The 19,239-nt window shown below is 38.8% G+C and overlaps 2 protein-coding genes across 3 annotated transcripts in view; one reads left to right on the plus strand and one right to left on the minus strand.

The window, feature by feature from the left end:
• DYRK4 (dual specificity tyrosine phosphorylation regulated kinase 4) overlaps positions 1-9,816 on the plus strand; it is a 28,570-nt gene extending 18,754 nt beyond the window's left edge. The window contains exons 10-14 of the mRNA XM_036016363.1: positions 234-406; positions 2,256-2,316; positions 5,909-6,038; positions 8,592-8,767; positions 9,466-9,816. Of these exons, the coding sequence (XP_035872256.1) occupies positions 234-406; positions 2,256-2,316; positions 5,909-6,038; positions 8,592-8,767; positions 9,466-9,710 (785 nt within the window). The 3' untranslated portion in view covers positions 9,711-9,816. The remainder of the gene's footprint in view (positions 1-233; positions 407-2,255; positions 2,317-5,908; positions 6,039-8,591; positions 8,768-9,465) is intronic.
• AKAP3 (A-kinase anchoring protein 3) overlaps positions 9,723-19,239 on the minus strand; it is a 43,074-nt gene continuing 33,557 nt past the window's right edge. The window contains exon 4 of one of the 2 annotated variants that reach the window (XM_028532667.2): positions 9,723-11,711. In XM_028532667.2, coding sequence (XP_028388468.1) covers positions 11,556-11,711 — 156 coding nt within the window. In that variant the 3' untranslated portion in view covers positions 9,723-11,555. The remainder of the gene's footprint in view (positions 11,712-19,239) is intronic. The other variant, XM_028532670.2, reaches the window with a different exon arrangement.

Raw genomic sequence — 19,239 nt, forward strand, 5'->3', positions numbered from 1 at the left:
AATTTTTTTAAAAGATAATTTGATTGCTGTAAGGATTTGATGAGATTAGATACGAGGTGTGACTCCTGAGTGTTGCTCAGTCGTATTTTGGCTCCCTGCTAAACCTGCTACAGTGAGAAGGTGTAGGGCGTCGTAATGATGGTTCACCCTCACCTGAGAAGGCACCCTGGATAAGGATGCTCTGGGGAGGAGAACGTTTTCCTCTGTGAGGTTTCTCTTTCTTTTCTGTGCAGTGTACACATATATCCAAAGCCGGTTCTACCGATCCCCAGAAGTGATTCTGGGCCACCCCTACAATATGGCCATTGACATGTGGAGCCTGGGCTGTATCCTGGCAGAGCTGTACATGGGCTATCCTCTGTTCCCTGGGGAGAATGAAGTGGAGCAACTGGCCTGCATCATGGAGGTGAGGGAGGGCCTGGCTGCTCCACTTGGGGGCCCAGGACAACTAGCTTCCACTCTCAGAAGTTGGGTTGCATCAGACTTGATGTAGGGCAGCAGCCTGTATACTTTTTGTTTTGGAGATGTTCCCTAAAAGTATTTATGAAATTATGTATCCCCTTTTACACTTTTAAGTTGACATATAATATTTTTACTTATCATAAATAATTGTAAGAGATGTAATTTGCAGTATATTGTAGAGTGAAATTTAAAAATAAAACTGGTATTCTAGTCTTTCAAATATATTCAAAGAATCTAAAACCAGAGTGACATGACACCCATCAAAATTGATGTGTCGTTCAGTCACTAGTCATGCATTATCTTAGCTTACTGAAAAGAATATCTCCCGATAAAAAGACACATCATATAATTATTTATTAAACCTATTATTCTTTCATTTAAAGGCCCCTTTTTAAAAAGATTTTATTTATTTATGTTTTAGAGAGAGGGGAAGGAGGGAGAAGAAGAGGGAGAGAAACATTGATATGAGAGAGAAACATTGATTACTTGCCTCCAACATGCACCCCAACTGGGTACTGAACCCACAACCCCAGCATGTACCCTGACTGAGAGTGACCTTTAGTTTTGTGGGGTGACACCCAACCAACTGAGCCACATTGGTCAGGACAAGGCCTTTTGTTATGGAGTGAAATTAGATAAAACAGGAGAAAAATAACCTTAAGAAACAGAAAATTTCACATTTCAGAAATTTTCCAGTAAACAAAATATTTTGACTGTGAAGAAAAATGGATCATTATCTATCTATTTATCTATCATCTATCTTTTTTCTTTCTACCTACCTATACCAAATCTCTATTTTCTAGATTGCCTCAAAGTTATAGATGGTCAGAGACACATGCACATACCCTTGAAAATTATTAAATCTAGATAGTTTCATATCATAGTTGAAACTGGTAATAAAGTGTGAAGTTAAGTAAGGGTGATTGCTGTAAAAGATAGCTATGTTGAAATGAACACTGGAGTGAGAATCAGTAAATCTGGAGTCTGATCCAGATCTTTCTCTTTGGCAACTTACTGTCCTGCTCTGAACTTCTAGAAAATGAAGGGATCAGCATAAGATGGCTTCCAAGGTTGATGGTGTTGGATTATTTAATAAAGCATCTTTACCTCTTCCTGCTTCCAATACCAAGCAAGATGAGGAGTATGGGGTATGAGTTGAGGTCTTTACTGCCCGAGATTCAGCTTCCTCTTGAGCTCAGTGTCAGTGGGGTTGAAGAGCAGAAGGGCAGGGTCTGCATGGTGGCCGGGAACCCAGCTACAAGTGTAGGGGACTTGGGGCTCAGGGTGATTAATGCCTGTGATTTCTCTGTCTCTGTGCAATCTGTAGAGGACAGGTAAACAAGTAGGTGCTACACTTCTCTTTTCAAGTAGGTATTTTGTCATAGGGTGGTTTGATGTCCATCTGATAATTTCCATCTCCTCTTCCTTTCTGCCCTTCTCAGTGCTCCCAGACAGAATATGGCATTCCTTAGTTCAGGGTTGTCGGCATGTATATTGCTTTATTCATTCTGACAATGAGATCTGGCTACCATTAAGAGTGCCTACCTCTAGTTGGTGCAGATGCCTGTTTAGCATTACATGACTGGTATTGATGCTCAGCATGCTGAAACAGCCCTGGATTAGGAGTCAAAAGACCCAGGTGCTGGGCCTGCTCTGTCACTGACTTCATATCACAATATCCCTGGGTCCTTATCTGCAGAAGGCAAAGTCTGACCAAAGTCCCACTCAGCTCTAATGGTCTTTGAACATGTGACTCCCACAAGAGTGAAGCAACTGCATTTTACTTGTTGAAGGTGCTGGGCCTGCCACCAACCCGCTTCATCCAGACAGCCTCCAGGAGACAGACATTCTTTGGTAAGTCTCCAAGTCTAACTCTTTATCCTGTTGTGGCTGATGAGGTGCCACAGGCCATGAAGATAACTCCCATTCCCCAAACACCATTGAATGCTCTTCCCCTGGCCCCATCCCAAATGATGAGCTATGATTAGGGTGTTTTTCCCCCCAGAAAAGTAAAACGATTCTGAGAAGTTATATCAGGTGACATGATGGAGAGGGATGGGGATATCACATTGGGCATGAGGTCTTGGAAGTGAAAATGTGCAGGAACATGAAAATGACCAAGTTTCTGCTCAGGAGGTCTATCAGCTGATCTTGAAAACTCAAATATTATAACTATGCCCTCTGCTATAGTTCTCCTGGCCTCTCCAAGCTGGTGGCCCCCTCATGCTATTCATATGCAGGGAAATCAAAGAGCAGAAACTTCTTTTCATGAACGGTGGAAGGTTTCATTGCTATAGTCTGTAATTAATGGAGCAGTATTCTTTCCTGCTGAAATTCTCTTATTCCTCCAGAACCTTACTATCCTGGGTTCATTGAAATTTTGGAATAAGATGGGTAAAACAAGGGCTGGCAGAACAGTTGCTATGGGTGTACTGTGGCTTGCTAACTATGTATGGGACATCTGCCTAATTCTGGGGATAAGCTTCATCCACAGTCCCACACTGCCCCTCATCACAGTCCCCAGGCTCTGGATTTTATGATCCTCTGTCTTTCTAGTTAAGTGGTGCTCTACAAGATGAACAGCTGGATCAATGAGGTTCAACTTAGACAGGGGTGCTTCCAGTGCACCATGTACCAGAAAGATGAAGTCAGTCCTATATCTAAACTCCCTTTGAAGAACCATAAGAAGCTAAGGTAGAAAAAAAGCCACAGTGGCCCAAAGATCAGGCAAGTGGAACAAAGCCAGGCATGAGGGAATGGGAACTCCACAGACATCCAAATGACGTTTCTGACCAGCCATTTTTGTTTGGTTAGTTTACAGGCTCATACTGGCTATGGAATCCCAGTTATTTCTAACCGTCCTGCCCCTTATGTTTTACCCCAGAGTGGCCTCAAAATGTAAGACAAGCCACATAATTTCTTTCCAAACTTGCCCAGTTTATAGGAGACTCAAAAACACCCTCGTGGGGGATCCTCCTAGTCAAGGAGCTTCAGTCATGTTGGTGGTCAGCCAATATGTACTGATTCAGCCACATGAGGGTTAAAATATACACCATTTCTGTACCATGTGACAAAATGCCACAGCCTTGAGTCCCTGCCACAGCCACAGGCTGCCTGGCCCCACTGCTAAGCCTCCTTGAACTCTCCATGATTTAGAAACTAAAAGTTTAAGGCCTGGCAAGTAGAGTCCTCCATGATCCTACTTCACTGCCAAGGCTGTCATCTACCCTGATTAGTCAGACCATTGCCATTCCAGTGGTTATATCTTGTAAACATCACCTTGTTTATAGTCATGGCTGGAGCTTTGAAGACCTTGCCTCTGAGGGGGGTCAGTGTCCTGGTAGTCTTAGCATGGTGCCCACACATTAACTAACTCTTCTTCCAGAGAAGTCTGATGGCAGGCAGAGGATCTGGCTGATTGGCTGCTGTAACTTACTCCTGGAGCAATGGGACTGATCTTTTGACCCCAAACTGGTCTTTTGGATTTCAAAGAATTTAGGGAAAGAAAAGTAGAGATATTGGTGTTCTCCCCATTAGACAAAGACATTGTGGGAAGAACCACATTTTGAGCTTAAACACTAAGCTCAGGAAATAGTATGTGGGCGGAGATGGAAAGGAGAGGAATATAGGGCATCTTCATGAGAGGGTACCAAAAACATACGCATGGCCATCTTATAGGGTATTAAATTTTTACCATCAGCATTAGGCTTTAGAGTGATGATGTGGTTTTGGTAGCAACATCTATGGATCTTCATTCCCGCATCCTCTTCAGTGTTTCCCAAACTTTATCTGATTGTAGGGATCACTTAGGTACTTGGCAATATGTTAATTCCTAAAATCCTCCTGTATAACCTATGATATAGTAGGTTTGAGATGGGACTCAGCAGTCTATGTTTTTAACAACAGCTCTCTGTGCTTCTTATGAAAAAGTAAGTTTGGGACGCACTGTGTCCACTTCAGTTATTGGCTCCCTTCCTCAGGTCTGGGTTGCCAACAGCTCCTCAACTCCCAGGCACTCCTTGTAAATACCACTATGAGTAATTAGTAGTAAGTGATGTTGCCTTAAATGTAGTAAGTAGTAAGATACCTAGGTGCTCCAGGCAGCAAAAAGGAGATGGAGGGAATAGTTGGAGAACATCGGAGGGGTGAGAAGACTTGTACAAGTAAATCAATGATTTTAGGAGCCATGTCCTTTATGAGCCTGTGAGCCTGGTTCTCCTTTGGTCATTTGTGAAAAGATCAACATATAGCACAAGGCTGGGGCGGGGCCAGTGGTGCCACAGTCAAAAAGGGAAATGGGGATGTGTATGAATTCACAGGACCTATACCCGTGCTATGCCTCTAACCCTTATCCATATAAATACATAGATACAGATACACATATCTACACATACACACACACACACACACACACACACACACACGCACCTTCACAGTCTCTGCCAGGAACTCAGTAAGAGTAGATGTTCTTTTGAAAACCCTGAAAATGGCATTGATGACAAAAATAATGGAAGCACTTCTATACCTTCCACAAGGTCTATTACACGAACCCCACTGAGCTTTTGTGAGAATTCAATTTAATGTGTAAATTGTGTGTGTGTATACATATCCACCCACTCACGTTCAGATTTCCAAGGTGTGAGCATAAGTGGTCAACTTTTTTGAATATATATACCAGAATCCAGGTGTCCAAATGAGTGGCCTTACCTTCACAGCACTGCACACAGCATCCTCAGGAAGCCTTTGGAGCTGTCTTCAGGGCTTCTTATCAAGCATGACAAATCATACATTTGTTGAGGGCTATAAGTAGTGAAAATGGCTGAAGAAAGTCATTTCAAGCTGTGTCTTTGGGACCAATCAAAGGGGATAATGTTTATCCCATTATGGATAAAATTTTGATGTGACTATAAAGAAGTAATGAGAATAATTTGTGGCTTATAAATGGGCTCTGGAAGTAAATCATTCTCCTACAATGACTTTCTTGTTATACCTCATGTTGTCCCCAGTTCTCACTTTATTGGATTAGTGGGGAAAGAGAAGGGCATCAGTACTCTGGGAATGGACAATATTCTTTTTATTCAGAGCTGAATGTTTTTATCATTTCAGAGTTACTATTACTAATCATTATCATTTTACCTTAAACCATTCAAACCATTTGATTGATTTGAGGAGGATGTGGTAGGAAGGAGGCTCAGAACATACCGAATAGTAGGGAAAATTGTCTGTAAAAAATTGTCTGTAATTGTATTAATTGGACTATGTACATGTGGTTATTTCAAACCAACGGAGACTGCAGGTGTGTTTTGATGGGGGGGGGGGTGCAGTGCCACGAGTGAGAGAGTTGCAAAGACCACCCTGAGATGCAGACACAGATTAGTGAACAGCTGTAATGTGACCGATGGATATTTACACCTGGAACTTAACACAGAATGTTGTATCTCTAAAGATTCCAAAGGTTTTCCTAAAAATATAACCAACAATAGGGGGAAAAAAAGATACCCGGATTCCAAGGATCTCACGATGGTGCTGAAAACCTATGACTCCGGCTTCCTGGACTTTCTCAGAAGGTGTTTGGTGTGAGTTTATTGGGGTGTCCTTGTCTCTGATTTTCCTTTTATTATTATTTTTATTTTTTAAGTATTATTTTTTTAAAATATATTTTATTTATTTATTTTTAGAGAGAGGGAAAGGGAGGGAGGAAAGAAACATTGAATCAATCAATTGCTTCTCCTTCACCCCAACTGGGGGTCTGGCCTGCAACCCAGGCATGTGCCCTGACTAGTTTTCAAAGTGGTGATTTTTCAGTTGGCAGGCCAGCACTCAATCCACTGAGCCACACCAGCCAAGGCTCTGCTTTTCATTTTAAATAGTGTGCTTTCCCACGTGTATGCTGGTGAAAGTGTGGGGCTGGAAGAGTGTTATGAAAACAATAATAAATGCTGACCATAGAACTTTAGAGCCTACAACATGCTCCCCCACCTGTTGCCTCATCAGACTCTTCTCACCTCCTGTGTGATTGTCAGAACAGATGACTTGCTCTGTTTTGAGAGATGAAGCCTGAGGCTCAAAGAGATTAAGTGACTGCCTTGGATTATGGTGTGTGTAGAGCTTGCCTTCTTCTTGGCTTCAGACTGCCTGGCAGCAAGGTTGTAAGCAAGTCCTAAATGTCTTCTACTTAGTGAACTGAAGCAGCTGCAACTGTACACACACCAGGTGTACAGTTTCAGGGCCTCTCCCCACGCCTGTAGAGTTTAGAGCCTAAATCCTTTAAGGAAGGGAGTGGGTGAGCTATAAACCATTTATTATGTACAGCTTTTTAGAATCCACATGCATATTTTGAATCTTAGAAATTAGACACTCTACTTCAGTCGAGTCATAGAGGAAAAAAAAAAAAGAACAGCACTTAAAACACCCACCCAGTCCAGTCCCTAGTTAGGAAGAGTTTGGAAAATGTAAGCAGTTGTCATTTTAAAAAGAGGTTCTGCCAGTCTGTCTCTGCACAGAGTGGTGAGTACATGAGATGTATGATATTTGGCAAGTCAGTGTCTCTCTCTGGGCCTGTTTCTTTTTGTATAAAGTGGGGTATACCTAAGGTCTCTCCCAGTGATGTCAGTCCTATCATTATTCAGTATTTGTACAAGAACATATCTTTATGTTCTGTCATTCTTTCAGGGGGTAGTTTTGGTAAAACACTGTTCTGGCATTTGTGCACTCTGGAATTTAGGTTCCAGCTCACAGGATAAACATCAGGTACTGCTGAAAGTTTTTCCATCTGGGAGATCAAGCTACTCATCTGAGAAATGCAGATAGAGAAGGATTCTGTACCCCTGTTATTCCCACCCCCAGCCTCTATAGAACTAATGAGCATTAACGAATGACAGAAACTCATTACTGAGACAGAGGTGAGTTATCCAGAAATCCCAACCATTCAGAACACAGCTCAGAACCAAGAAAGACATTATTTTCTTTTTTAGTGAAAAGAGCTGGTTGTTCACAGCCTGCATGAAACAGTCAAGATACTGGAGCCTGTTACTTTATCATTCCATATTCTGCTAATTAGCAAATTTTAGAATGAAAGACTAGAAGTTTTGAGTCAAATGTAACAGGGGTGAATGTAAAGTCCTGGCCTAGGTTTTATAGACTAATTCTGGAAGTTCAAGAGAGGGCAGATATAGCTTAACAGCAGTTCATTTGACAAAGAACTGGGAACTTGAGTTGTTTATGACCTTGATGAGCCTAGCATATAATGCCACCTACTTGCAGTTAGAAGCTATTCCAAATATGATGTCACCAGCTAGGCAAAAGCTCAGATTTCCTATCTAGGAAGATGGCAACCACATCATATAATCAATAGCTATGTAAATGTTTCAGATACTTGCAGGATTATAACATAAAAGACAGACTACTTGTCTCAATCTGTATAATGCTGATGGGTACATTAAAATATAACACTAATAAGACTCAAGTCAAAGTCACTAGGGTTAAAGTTCCTAGGAAGTGAATTTTGGCTTAATGAAAATGAAAAACTTTTAAAGAATTGGCATTTTTAAAAATTATGGTTCTGTGAGTTAGTGCCTTGCCACTAAAATTATTCAAGAATGACAGGATGATTCTATGTTAGGGTTTCTCTCAAATGTATTTGTTACTGCATTAGAGTTTTGGCTGAATTATATCCAAGTCTCCTTATAAACTTAATACTGTAGCATTCTGTAATATCCTTTCTGATATAGCTATAGGTCCAAATTCTGTAGCTTGGAAATTGCGATTAAACATCGCTTTATTTTGATCTTCTTAGTTTACAAATCCAAAATCCCATTGGTTAAGATTTTCTATAATATTTTTATAAGGAAATTTCTAGAACTCTAGAAGACTTGGGATCTATCACACTCCTTGTCTTGTCATATAAATTTACTAAAAAAGATCATTTCCAAAAATTGTTTTCAGGTACTTTAAAATTATGTCATAATCTCATTCTATAATATCTTTGAGTTATAACATAGCTTAAATGAGTTCTTTAAAAATTAATCACTTATATTATACCTTATTTAGGTTTTTTATTGGAGTCTTTGAAAATGTTTCGGTATTAAAAAATAAAACAATAACCCGTGCTGGGCTTTGTTGGTGTGTAGATGGGAACCTTCTCTTCGCATGACCCCTGACCAGGCCCTGAAGCATGCTTGGATACTCGATGCTCGGAACTTCAAACCACGGCCCCGGCCCCCGACCCTGAGGAAATTCAATATCTGTTTCCCTTCTGAGGCAAGAAAGGACAAGGTTCAAAAGCAGCACCACTTGGGTAAAAAAGGTACAGCCCCTCAAATAGCCAGTTCTCTTCCCATAGTCCAGGGTTTAGGCATCTGTGGAGGACTGCATGTCAGTTTCTCTGAACTCAACCTTGGATAGATAATTATTCTGCTACACCACTACTGGCCTGCCATTTCTTACTTTTGGGATTGTCCTTTCAGAAAACTTGGTTCTAGCTTATTTTTTTTTTTGCCCCTTATTATTAGGATTTTCCATTTTTCATGTTATCTTCAATTTCCTTTCCCCTGCTTTCCTTTTCTTTCACTGTGTCCTTTTCTGTACCCCTATAATTACCTTTTGAATTTTTATCAGATTATGGCATTAGTCAAATATTTTTTATATGTAAATAGCCTACTGGTTGTGTACAGGGTCATTGGAGTCAGGTTGCCTGTAATTAAATTCAGGCCTTATTATTTACCAGGTATAGGCACTTGGGCAACTTACTTACCTCTCTGTATCTCAGTTTCTCCATTTATGGGAATAAGAATAATGCCTATTTTCTATGGCTGTGGAGAAAGTATCAAATGAATTAGTAAATGTGAAGTGCTTAGAATAATGCCTGGCATGCAGAATGTGCTTTATAAATGAACTGCTTTTATATCATTACAACCAGGATTCCCCTGCTAATGGATGGCTAATGGACAGTTAGAATTTAATTCACACTTGAACAACTTGTTCTTTGTCTTCTCTCTCCTTCAGCAGATGTGGTCACCAAAGAAGAGACTAAAGACAAAATAAAAGATGGCACCACTAAGGCTCAGAATTCAGGTGATCAGCAGGGCACTCTCCAGCACACAGCTGAGCTTGTCCAACTGCCTCATATAGCAAGAGTGTCCAGTAAACCAGAGGCAGTTGTCAGGCCAGAGGAGTCCAAGACCTCCACAGAGCAGCAAAGCAAAAACTCCTCCCCCAAGAACACAAGCATCTTACCACCTATTGTATGACCTCTGCTGAGGGTGTGTCCTGTTCCTTTTCACCAATGCTTTGTATTAGAGACCACACTTATATTGTACAATACTTCAGATTGCCGTTTTTAATTCATAAACGTTTGTTTAAAAATCAACAACAACAAAACCACAACTCTAGTCACATGGCCAGTTGGCATGGTTTCTGATGTGATGGAAGAGGATGTCCTTGCATCTACATTCCTTTCTTATGCCCTCAACAAGATAAAACAGTGTGTATATCGGGCAGGGCAGGGAGCATTAAATAGTCAGTTATATCATCACTAATAAAACTCTAAATTTTTATTTTTGCCCAAGACAGGATTCTTATTTGATAATGACAGAAGGTAAACTCAAAATTGAACAATAAAGGACATTTATCGGTTTATGTAATTGGGGAATCAGAAAGGGTAAGTATAGCTTCAGGCACAGCAGGATCTAGGGATTCAAACAAGGTCACAGGGCTCAAACTCCCTCTCCATCTTAGCCTTGCTTCTTTTTATGGTTAATTTCTTTCTGAAGTCAAGCTCTGCTCAGAAGTTTGTCTTGGACCACTATTATCCAGTCAAAATATGCAGTCTTCCTTGTGGGCAGGGAGGTCTTAGAAATGATTGGACTTAAGCCAGTCACTATGTCTGAGACACTGGGATCCTCTGATTGGCCAGACTGGGTCACAAGGCCACATTAAGAAGGTTGTGGTGGTGGTAGCACCCCATCTGATGCTTCTCTAGGATCACAATAGCAGGAGGTGTTTGTTCATCCACCAATTGCAAAGTCTAAGTAAGTCCATTTATTTTGCCTTTCTAGTCCTCATCTAATGAATAAATAATCTCTGTAGGGTTGTAATTATAGTGCAGGTAAAATTTTACAAGAAGCTAAAGATTGTAACATCATTTTAATCACTTTGTACTATTCTATAAAGAGAGACATCAGATAACTGAAGCTATGGGTTTGGATGAAATCACCCAGGGAAGATAATATAGAGTGAGAATAGCAGAGGGTCAAGAGTCAGTCCTATAAAAGATAAATATGTAAGGGTTGACAGAGTTTAGTAGAGTCCCAAAGAGACATAGAAAAAATAGGATATTAGAAACTAGAAAAGAAAGTTTACAGAAGGAAGGATCAAGAATATAAAATTCCACAGAAAGGTCAGAGTAAGAACAGAAAATGCTTCTTAAATGGGGTGATATGGACATTAAGTCAGAGCAGTATCATAATAGTAACTTGTTCCATGTCCTATAACCAGAAAGGTACAGAACTGGAAATAAAATTCAGGTCTTCTGGACCTCTTGACATCAGCTATCTTCAACCATGGACAAAGTTGAGGCAGACAGTCATTTTGTTCTTGAAGCCAAATCCTTGATACCATAATCAGAATGATTTGGGTTGAATATTAGAAAATATTTCCCAATTTGCATGGTTTTAAAAGGCTGAATGAGTTGATAAATTGTGGCTTCTTATTTTTAGGGGACGCTTGAAGGCAGGGGGGCTGCAAGTTGTGACACAGGTTTAAGGACCTTTGTCAGGAGCTCTCAGTTCAGCATTATTTTCTTCTGCTATCCATCTGATTATTTTTTCATCCCTGAAATTTCTTTACCTTATCGCCCCATTGGATCCCACAGAAACCATACACTTGGAGCACTTTAATTGTAATTTTTTTTATTTTATGTCCTTGCTCGCATGGACAGGAAAATCTGCAAAATCCAGTGACTAGCATAAGATGACATGTCTTTGATGTGAGTGGGATGAGGATATAAAGAGAGAAGCTGTGGAAGTGAGAAAGAAGGGAAGGGAAAAGGGCTGAGCTGACTGCTGCAAGAGGGGAAAGCAGTGGGTGGGTGCCCATCACAAGTTCTCCATCAACCAGTCCAGCAGCTGCAGCCGTGTGACATTCCCCACTGCCTCGTCCAGCTGTCGCTCCTTCTCATAGCGCAGCACAGACTGCAGAACCTCACCTACGCTGCGTCCTTTTTCCACCGCGGCAGCTGAGAGCTGAAGTAGCTGTGGAAAGGAAAGAAAGTAGTAGTGGAAGGGCAGAATGTCCCATAGCAGGCCAGTAAGGTGCTGACAAGGCTAGAACAAAGAGGCAAGGTAGACTTTGAGAAACTTCAGCAAAACAGACTCTATAATTAAATGTTGAGAAGACTTCCGTAATTGTAAAGTTTGCTGGCTTGTTTGGCAGAAGAAATTTGGTTATGTCACCCTTAATTTAAAGAAGAGATGTTAAAACCCACCTATCCATGATATGGAAAATATGATTTCCTACTAAGAGTAAAATCTTCCTGCTTCCAGTGGCTGTTTGGTCAATGGTGTTCTTGTTTCCTAAGGTGTTCTTAAGTTCATTGTAATATCAAACAGTCCCCATCATTGCCCAAAGATCAACAAGGGCAGCAGAGAAATATGTCAAAGGACAAAGGTGGATGCTGTCCTGTGCTCCACAGACTAAAGACCCTTGGAATGTTAGAGCAGGAATGCAGTTCAAAGATGCATTCAACCCTCATGAAAATGTTTGCCAAAGAGGTGAAGAGACTTGCAATACAGTGCTAGAAATTAGCAGAGGCAAAATTCATACCCAGGTCTCTGAACCTGATGTTTAGTTTTCTTATCAAGTATAAAATGAGAAAATTTATGCAAAGCAACCTCTTTAATATGAACATAGTAGATTGTCATTCATCTGAAATCTTAGCAGCAACAAACTAAAGTAACCCAAGTTTTATTTTGTGCATTATGCACATCGTTCTATGATAAAAAGTCAAAGAGCAAATAAACAGGCCAGATATCAGGAGCTCTTTCAGAAGGGAAAATTTCCATGTGAGAAACCAAAATACATACAAACATTGTTGACACAAATGGAAACACAGAAAGTCTTGATAAAAGAAGCTATAAAGAAGAACCAAAGAGAAATTGTAGGAAAAAAATCCAAAATGAAAGCTAATTCGATGGGCAAATAAAAAGAAATGGCAGTAAACTTGAAGATAGAAAAACAGAAATTAGCTGCATGGAACAATATAGGATTGATTAAACTTATTTAAAAATGATTAAAAAATAAACAGACTTTGGGGGCCTGTATGACAATATTAAAATGTTTTATATTTACGTCATTTGAATCCTAGAAGGAGATGGGGGAAAGGGTGGTGCAGAAAAAAATACTGGAAGAAATAATGAATGAAAGCTTCTGTAATTTGCCATAAGAAGCTCAGTGAACCTAAAATAAGATAAACCCAAAGAAATTCACTTTAGCTTCAATGTCTCTGGTTATATTTTGCTTGCTTGTTTGTTTTGTTGATTAGGTTTCACTTATAGGTGAGACTGTCACTTCAATAAATTCAATAAAATGGAAAAAAAGAAATTCACTTTAAGACTTGTTATAATCAAATTGGTTAAAATTAAAGAAAAAGAAAAAATCAAAAGCAGAGAAATGGCACATTATATGGGAACAATAATTTGAGTGACAACAGATTTCTTATCAGAAGTCACAGAAGCCAAAATGATATGGCACAATATTTTAAAAGCACTAAATGAAAAGAACTATCAAAGCAGAATTCTATATCCAGTAAAAATATACTTCAGCAATAAAGGTTAAATAAAGAAAATTTCAGATTAAAGAAAACAAAGAGAATTCATGATCAGAAAATGTGTTCTAGTTCTTAAAACAAAAGAAAGCTATCAAAAGGAAACTGGGAACATCGGGGATAAAGAACAACAGAAACAGGGAAAAGTCTCAGTATAAATAATAAACTATTCTCAGTTCTTTAAAATATGTTTTATGATTGAAGTAAAATATAACATTGTCTAAAAGTTTTTAATATGTGTAAATTAAATACATGAAAACTACAATATAGAGGGAAGTGTAAAGGGGCCTAAATGGTAAGATGTCTACATTCTAGTTTAAGTGGCAACCATTTATCCTACATAGACTCTGAAAAGTCAAGTATGTATATTGTCACTCCGAGAAAAACCACTAAAAAGCTACACAAAGAGATGTAGTCAAAAATAGATAAAAATGGAATGCTGAAAAAATGTTCAAACAATCCAAAAGGCAACAAAGAGAAAGGAAGAAGAAAGACAAAGAATAAATAGAACTAATATTAAAATAGTAGACCTAAATTCAAATATATGAATGATTTAACTAAATGTAAGTAGTCTAAACACACCAATTGTCAGAATGAATAAAAAATATGACCCAACTATACTTTGCCTACAAAAAAAAACTCACTTCAAGTGATATAGGTAGGTTAAAAGTAAAATTATGGAATAAGATGTAAATAAAAATAAAAATAGCAATCAAAAGAAAGCTTGAACCTCAACATTCATGGTCAATTTATTTTTTTTTATAAAGGGAAAAATAACTCAAAAGGGCCAGATATCCATTTTTATTTCCAACAAATGGTGCTGAGACAACTATAAAAGAATAAATTAGACCCCTACCTCATATCATACATACACATGAACTCAAAATGGATCACAGCCTAAATATAAGAGCAGAAATTGTCAAATATTTTGAAATAATAAAAAGAAAATTTTCATAACTTCATGTTAGATCAGTGTTTCTCAATCTGACAATACTGACCTTTTAGGTCAGATTATTCTTTGTTGTGGGATTGTCCTGTGCATTGTAGAGTGTTCAGCAGCATCCTTGGCTTCTACCAAGAACACTACATTAGCAACCCCCCTCCTAGTTTTGACAGTAATATATATCTCCATACCAAATGTCCCTTGGGGGCAAAACTACCTCCAATTGAGAACCACTGAGTTATGCAAAGATATAACATCAAAACACAAGCAACAAAAGCAAACAGTGATAAACTAGATTTCATCATTAAGACTTTTGCTCTTCAAAAGACTTCATTAAGTTAAAAAAAACAGACTGAGAGAAAATATTTGCAAATCATACTTTTGGTGAAGGACCTGTATCCAGAATATATGAAGAATACTTGTAACTTTATAACAAGAAAACAACAGTCAAAACATGGGCAAAAGATTTGCATAGACAATTCAACAAAAATATATATATGAATGGCTAATTAGCACATAAGATGTTCAAATCCTTAGACAATTTTAATGTGTGTATGTCAAATTAAATCCACCACCAAATACTACCTTAATAGCTATAATAAATGTTGACGAGGATGTGGAGAAACTGAAGCCTACATAAACTGTTGGTGGGAATGTAAAATGGTACATTTTTGGAAAACAAAAATTGGCAGTTTTTAAAAATATACTTACCATAAGGTGCAGCAATTCAATTCCTTGTTGCTCAAGAGAAATGAAAATGTATGTGCCCACAAAGACTTGTATGTGAATGTTCATAGCAACACTATTTGTGATAGCAAAAAAGTAGAAACAATCCAAATGTCCTTTACTGGTGAATGGACAAACAAAATGTAATATATCTTCACAATGAAACACTATCCAGCAATAAAAAGGAATGAACTATTGATACTACATCATGGATAAACCTCAAAAAACATTGTGCTAAGTGTGAATGGCCAAATGTAAGACTATGGATTTTATAGCTCCACTGTGTAAACTGTTGGCAAGGGAAATCTGTGATAGAAATCAGGTTAATGGTTGTCTGAGGCTGGGGGTGCAAATCAAGAAATACAGCCTAGAAAATTCTGAGATTGAGACATAAGGAGTCCCTAATCATTTTGATACTAAAAGATATTATAGAATAACAGTAATTGAAATGATGTGCTAGCTCTGGCTGGTGTGGTTGAGTGGATTGAGTGCCGATCTGTGAACCAAAGGGTAGCCAGTTCAATTCCCAGTCAGGGCACATGCCTAGGTTGCAAGCCAGGTCCCCAGTAAGGGGTGTGTGAGAGGCAACCACACATTGAGGTTTCTCTCCCTCTCTTTCTCCCTCCCTTCCCTTCTCTAAAAATAAAAAAAAAACTTTTAAAAATGATATGCCAATTTAAATAGTATTTAAATAGTAAATAGTCAAACAATTCAGTGAAACAACAGAACATTTTGAAAAAGAACTAAAGGTAATTAACCATCTGAGAAAAATCACATCACTTTATATAAAAATAAATTCAAAATAGATCAAAGTCTTAAATATTTTTTTAGAAAACATAAGTATTGGGCACTTAGGCTGTTTCCTGCATTTGACTATTGTAAATAGTGCTGTTATGAACATAGGGGTGCATAAGTTCTTTTGAATTGGTGTTTTGGGATTTTGGGGGTATATTCTCAGCAGTGCAATTGCTGGGTCAAAAGGAAGTCCCACTTTTAGTTTTTTGAGGAAATTCCATAATGTTTTCCACAGTGGCTACACCAGTCTACATTCCCACCAACAATGTACTAGGGTTCTCTTTTCTCCACAACCCTCTCCAGCACTTGTTGAGATTGGTCTATGATGGCCTTTCTGACTGGTGTGAAGTGGAATCTCGATGTGGTTTTAATTTGCATCTCTCTGATGGCTGGTGATGCTCAGTGTCCTTTCACATGTCTCTGGGCCCTCTGTATGTCCTCTTAGGAGAAGTGTCTATTCAGATCCTTTGCCCATTGTTTAATTGGATTGTTTGACTTCCTCATGTTGAGTCATATGAGTTCTTTACATATTTTGGAGATCAAATCCTTGTCCAAGGTATCATTGGCAAATATGTTCTCACATATGGTTGGCTTCCTTTTCATTTTGATGATGGTTTCCTGAGCCATGCAGAAACTTTTTAATTTGCCCTAGGAGATACAGTGGTGAAAATATTGCTGTGTGGGATATCTGAAATTTTACTGCCTATGTTTTCCTCTAGGACTTTTATGGTGTCACGACATATTTAAGTCTTTTATCTATTTTGAGTTTATTCTGGTATATGGTGTAAGTTGGTGGTCTAAGTGCCCATCAGTAAATGAGTGGATAAAAAAACTGGTACATTTACACAATGGAACACTACACAGCAGAAAGAAAGAAGAAACTCCTACCCTTCAAGACAGCATGGATGGGACTGGAGAGTATTATGCTAAGTGAAATAAGTCAGGTGGTGAAAGACAAATATCATGCGATCTCACTTATAAGAGAAACCTAATAAACTAATGAGTGAAATAAAACCAGAGGCATGGAAACAAGGAACAGACTAACAGCAACCAGAGGGGAGGTGGGAGGGGGCTTAGCATGGAAAGAAGGGGAAAAGACTAGTCAAGGAACATGTATGGATGACCCACGGACATGGATAATGGTGGGGGTTGACTGTGAGACTGGGAGTGGGCTGGGCAGGAGAGAGCAAAAGGGGAAAAATTGGGACAACCATAATACAATAACAATAAAATATTTTTTAAAACATAAGTATTGAGAGAAAATATGGGAAAGTTTTGTTAATATTTTGAAGTAAAGAATATCTTCCAAAATATGACATGAAATCCAGGAAAAAATGAAAGAAAAAATGTCTTAGATTTGGTTACATAAACATTTTAAAAATTCTATATGGCAAAAACAAATTGACAAAACACCAAAAGACAAATGATTAAAGAATGTATTTAATATCACAAAGGCTAATTTCCTTATATATAAAACTCCTGGAGATTAAAAAGAAAAAGAATAATAACCCAATGGAAAAATAGGCAGGGGGTATAAACAAACAATTCACCAATGAAAAAGAAAATTAAAATGACTCTTAAACTTACAAAAAGACAGTCACCCTCATTCCCAATAAACCAAGTGCAAAGGAAAGCAGCACTTGACAAAGATCACGAGTTTGCCACTCACTGTTGATTAAAGTATGGAAAATAGGCACTTTCATGTTGTTTTAGTAGATGTACAAATTGGTACAAGCTATGTGGAAGGCAATTTGAGGATATATATCAAATACACAAATAGACATTAATGGTGATCGTGAAGTTCCTTTTCTAAGTATTTAGCATATACAGATGCATTTGATTGTGTGCACACAGCATTGCACTTAGTAGCAAATATTGGCAGCTGAAATGTTCATGCACAGGAAAATGGTTAAATACAACACCTTCATACAATACAGTGATATGCAGCCATTAAAAAGAATGTGGCAGCTCTATATGTTGCAGAACAGAATATACATATTATACTATGATTTGAGACTTAAAGTGAAATATATACACACAAGTACTTACTTATGTATGCATATATATTTCTAAAGGGATAAGTAATTATTACATTGTAAGGGGCAGAGCCTTAGGTATTTGCCAGGGAGGTGCAACCCACGTTCTTGTGGCACTGTATGTGGGGGAGGGGGTCAGAGAAAGGACAATGCTGCTTGCTTGGCTCTCAGCCAGCTTTCTGTCACCTCCCCTGTGACCCACAAGCAAATTGGGCCTGTCTGGTGCTGATTTCTGGGTGGGTGAGTATATGTATGTTCTAGGACCCTGTGGATTTCTCCAACAAATTCCCCTGTGAGGCTGAGAATTTCTTCCACTGCCACAAGCCCCACAAGTTTTTACAGTCACAGGTTTTGAGGTTTTATTTCTCCATGCCAGAACCCTGGGTTACAGAGTCCATCTAGCTCCCCAGTTGTTCCTCATAGTTTATGTACACACAAATGTGGGACTGCCCCCTCTGGTCTGCCAGTCACCACCTTGCCTACCCGGTCTTCTTACTGCTGCCTTGCCACATCATCTCTGCCCTGGCTGCCCATCTCCGGCCACCCTACCAGTCTGGATGAATCTTTCTTCTTTAACCCCTTGATACCCGGACTTCCATACAATGGCCCAAATGAAAGAACAGATCAAAGCTCCAGAAAAAATACATCTAAGTGATGAAGAGATAGCCAACCTATCAGATGTACAGTTCAAAACACTGGTAATCAGGATGGTCACATAAATGGTTGAATATGGTCACAAAATGGAGGAGAAAATGAAGGCTATGAAAAGTGAAATAAAGGAAAATACACAGGGAACCAACAATGACGAGAAGGAAACCAGGACTCAAATCAACAGTTTGGAGCAGAAGGAAGAAATAAATATTCAACCAGAGCAGAATGAAGAAACAAGAAATCAAAAAAATGAGGAGAAGCTTAGGAACCTCCAGGACAACTTTAAACATTCCAAGATCTGAATCATAGGAGTGCCAGAAGGAGAAGAGGAAGAGGAAGAAATTGAAAACTTATTTGAAAAAATAATGAAGAAGACCTTCCCCAATCTGACAAAGGAAATAGACTTCTAGGAAGTCCAGGAAGCTCAGAGAGCCCCAAAGAGGTTGGACCAAGGAAGCACACACCAAGGCACATCATAATTACATTACCCAAGGTTAAAGACAAGGAGAGAATCTTAAAAGCAGCAAGATAAAAGGAGACAGTTACCTACAAAGAAGTTCCCATCAGACTATTAGCTGATTTCTCAAAAGAAATCTTAAAGGCAAGAAGGGACTGGAAAGAAGTATTCAAAGTCATGAAAGGCAAAGGCCTCCATCCAAGATTGCTCTATCCAGCAAAGCTATCATTTAGAATGGAAGGGCAGATAAAGTGCTTCCCAGGTAAGGTCAAGTGAAAGGAGTTCATCATCACCAAGCCCTTATTATATGAAATATTAAAAGGACTTATCTGAGAAAAAGAAGAAGATA

Source organism: Phyllostomus discolor, chromosome 2 (assembly GCF_004126475.2).
Source record: "Phyllostomus discolor isolate MPI-MPIP mPhyDis1 chromosome 2, mPhyDis1.pri.v3, whole genome shotgun sequence".
NCBI classification, from domain to species: domain Eukaryota; kingdom Metazoa; phylum Chordata; class Mammalia; order Chiroptera; family Phyllostomidae; genus Phyllostomus; species Phyllostomus discolor.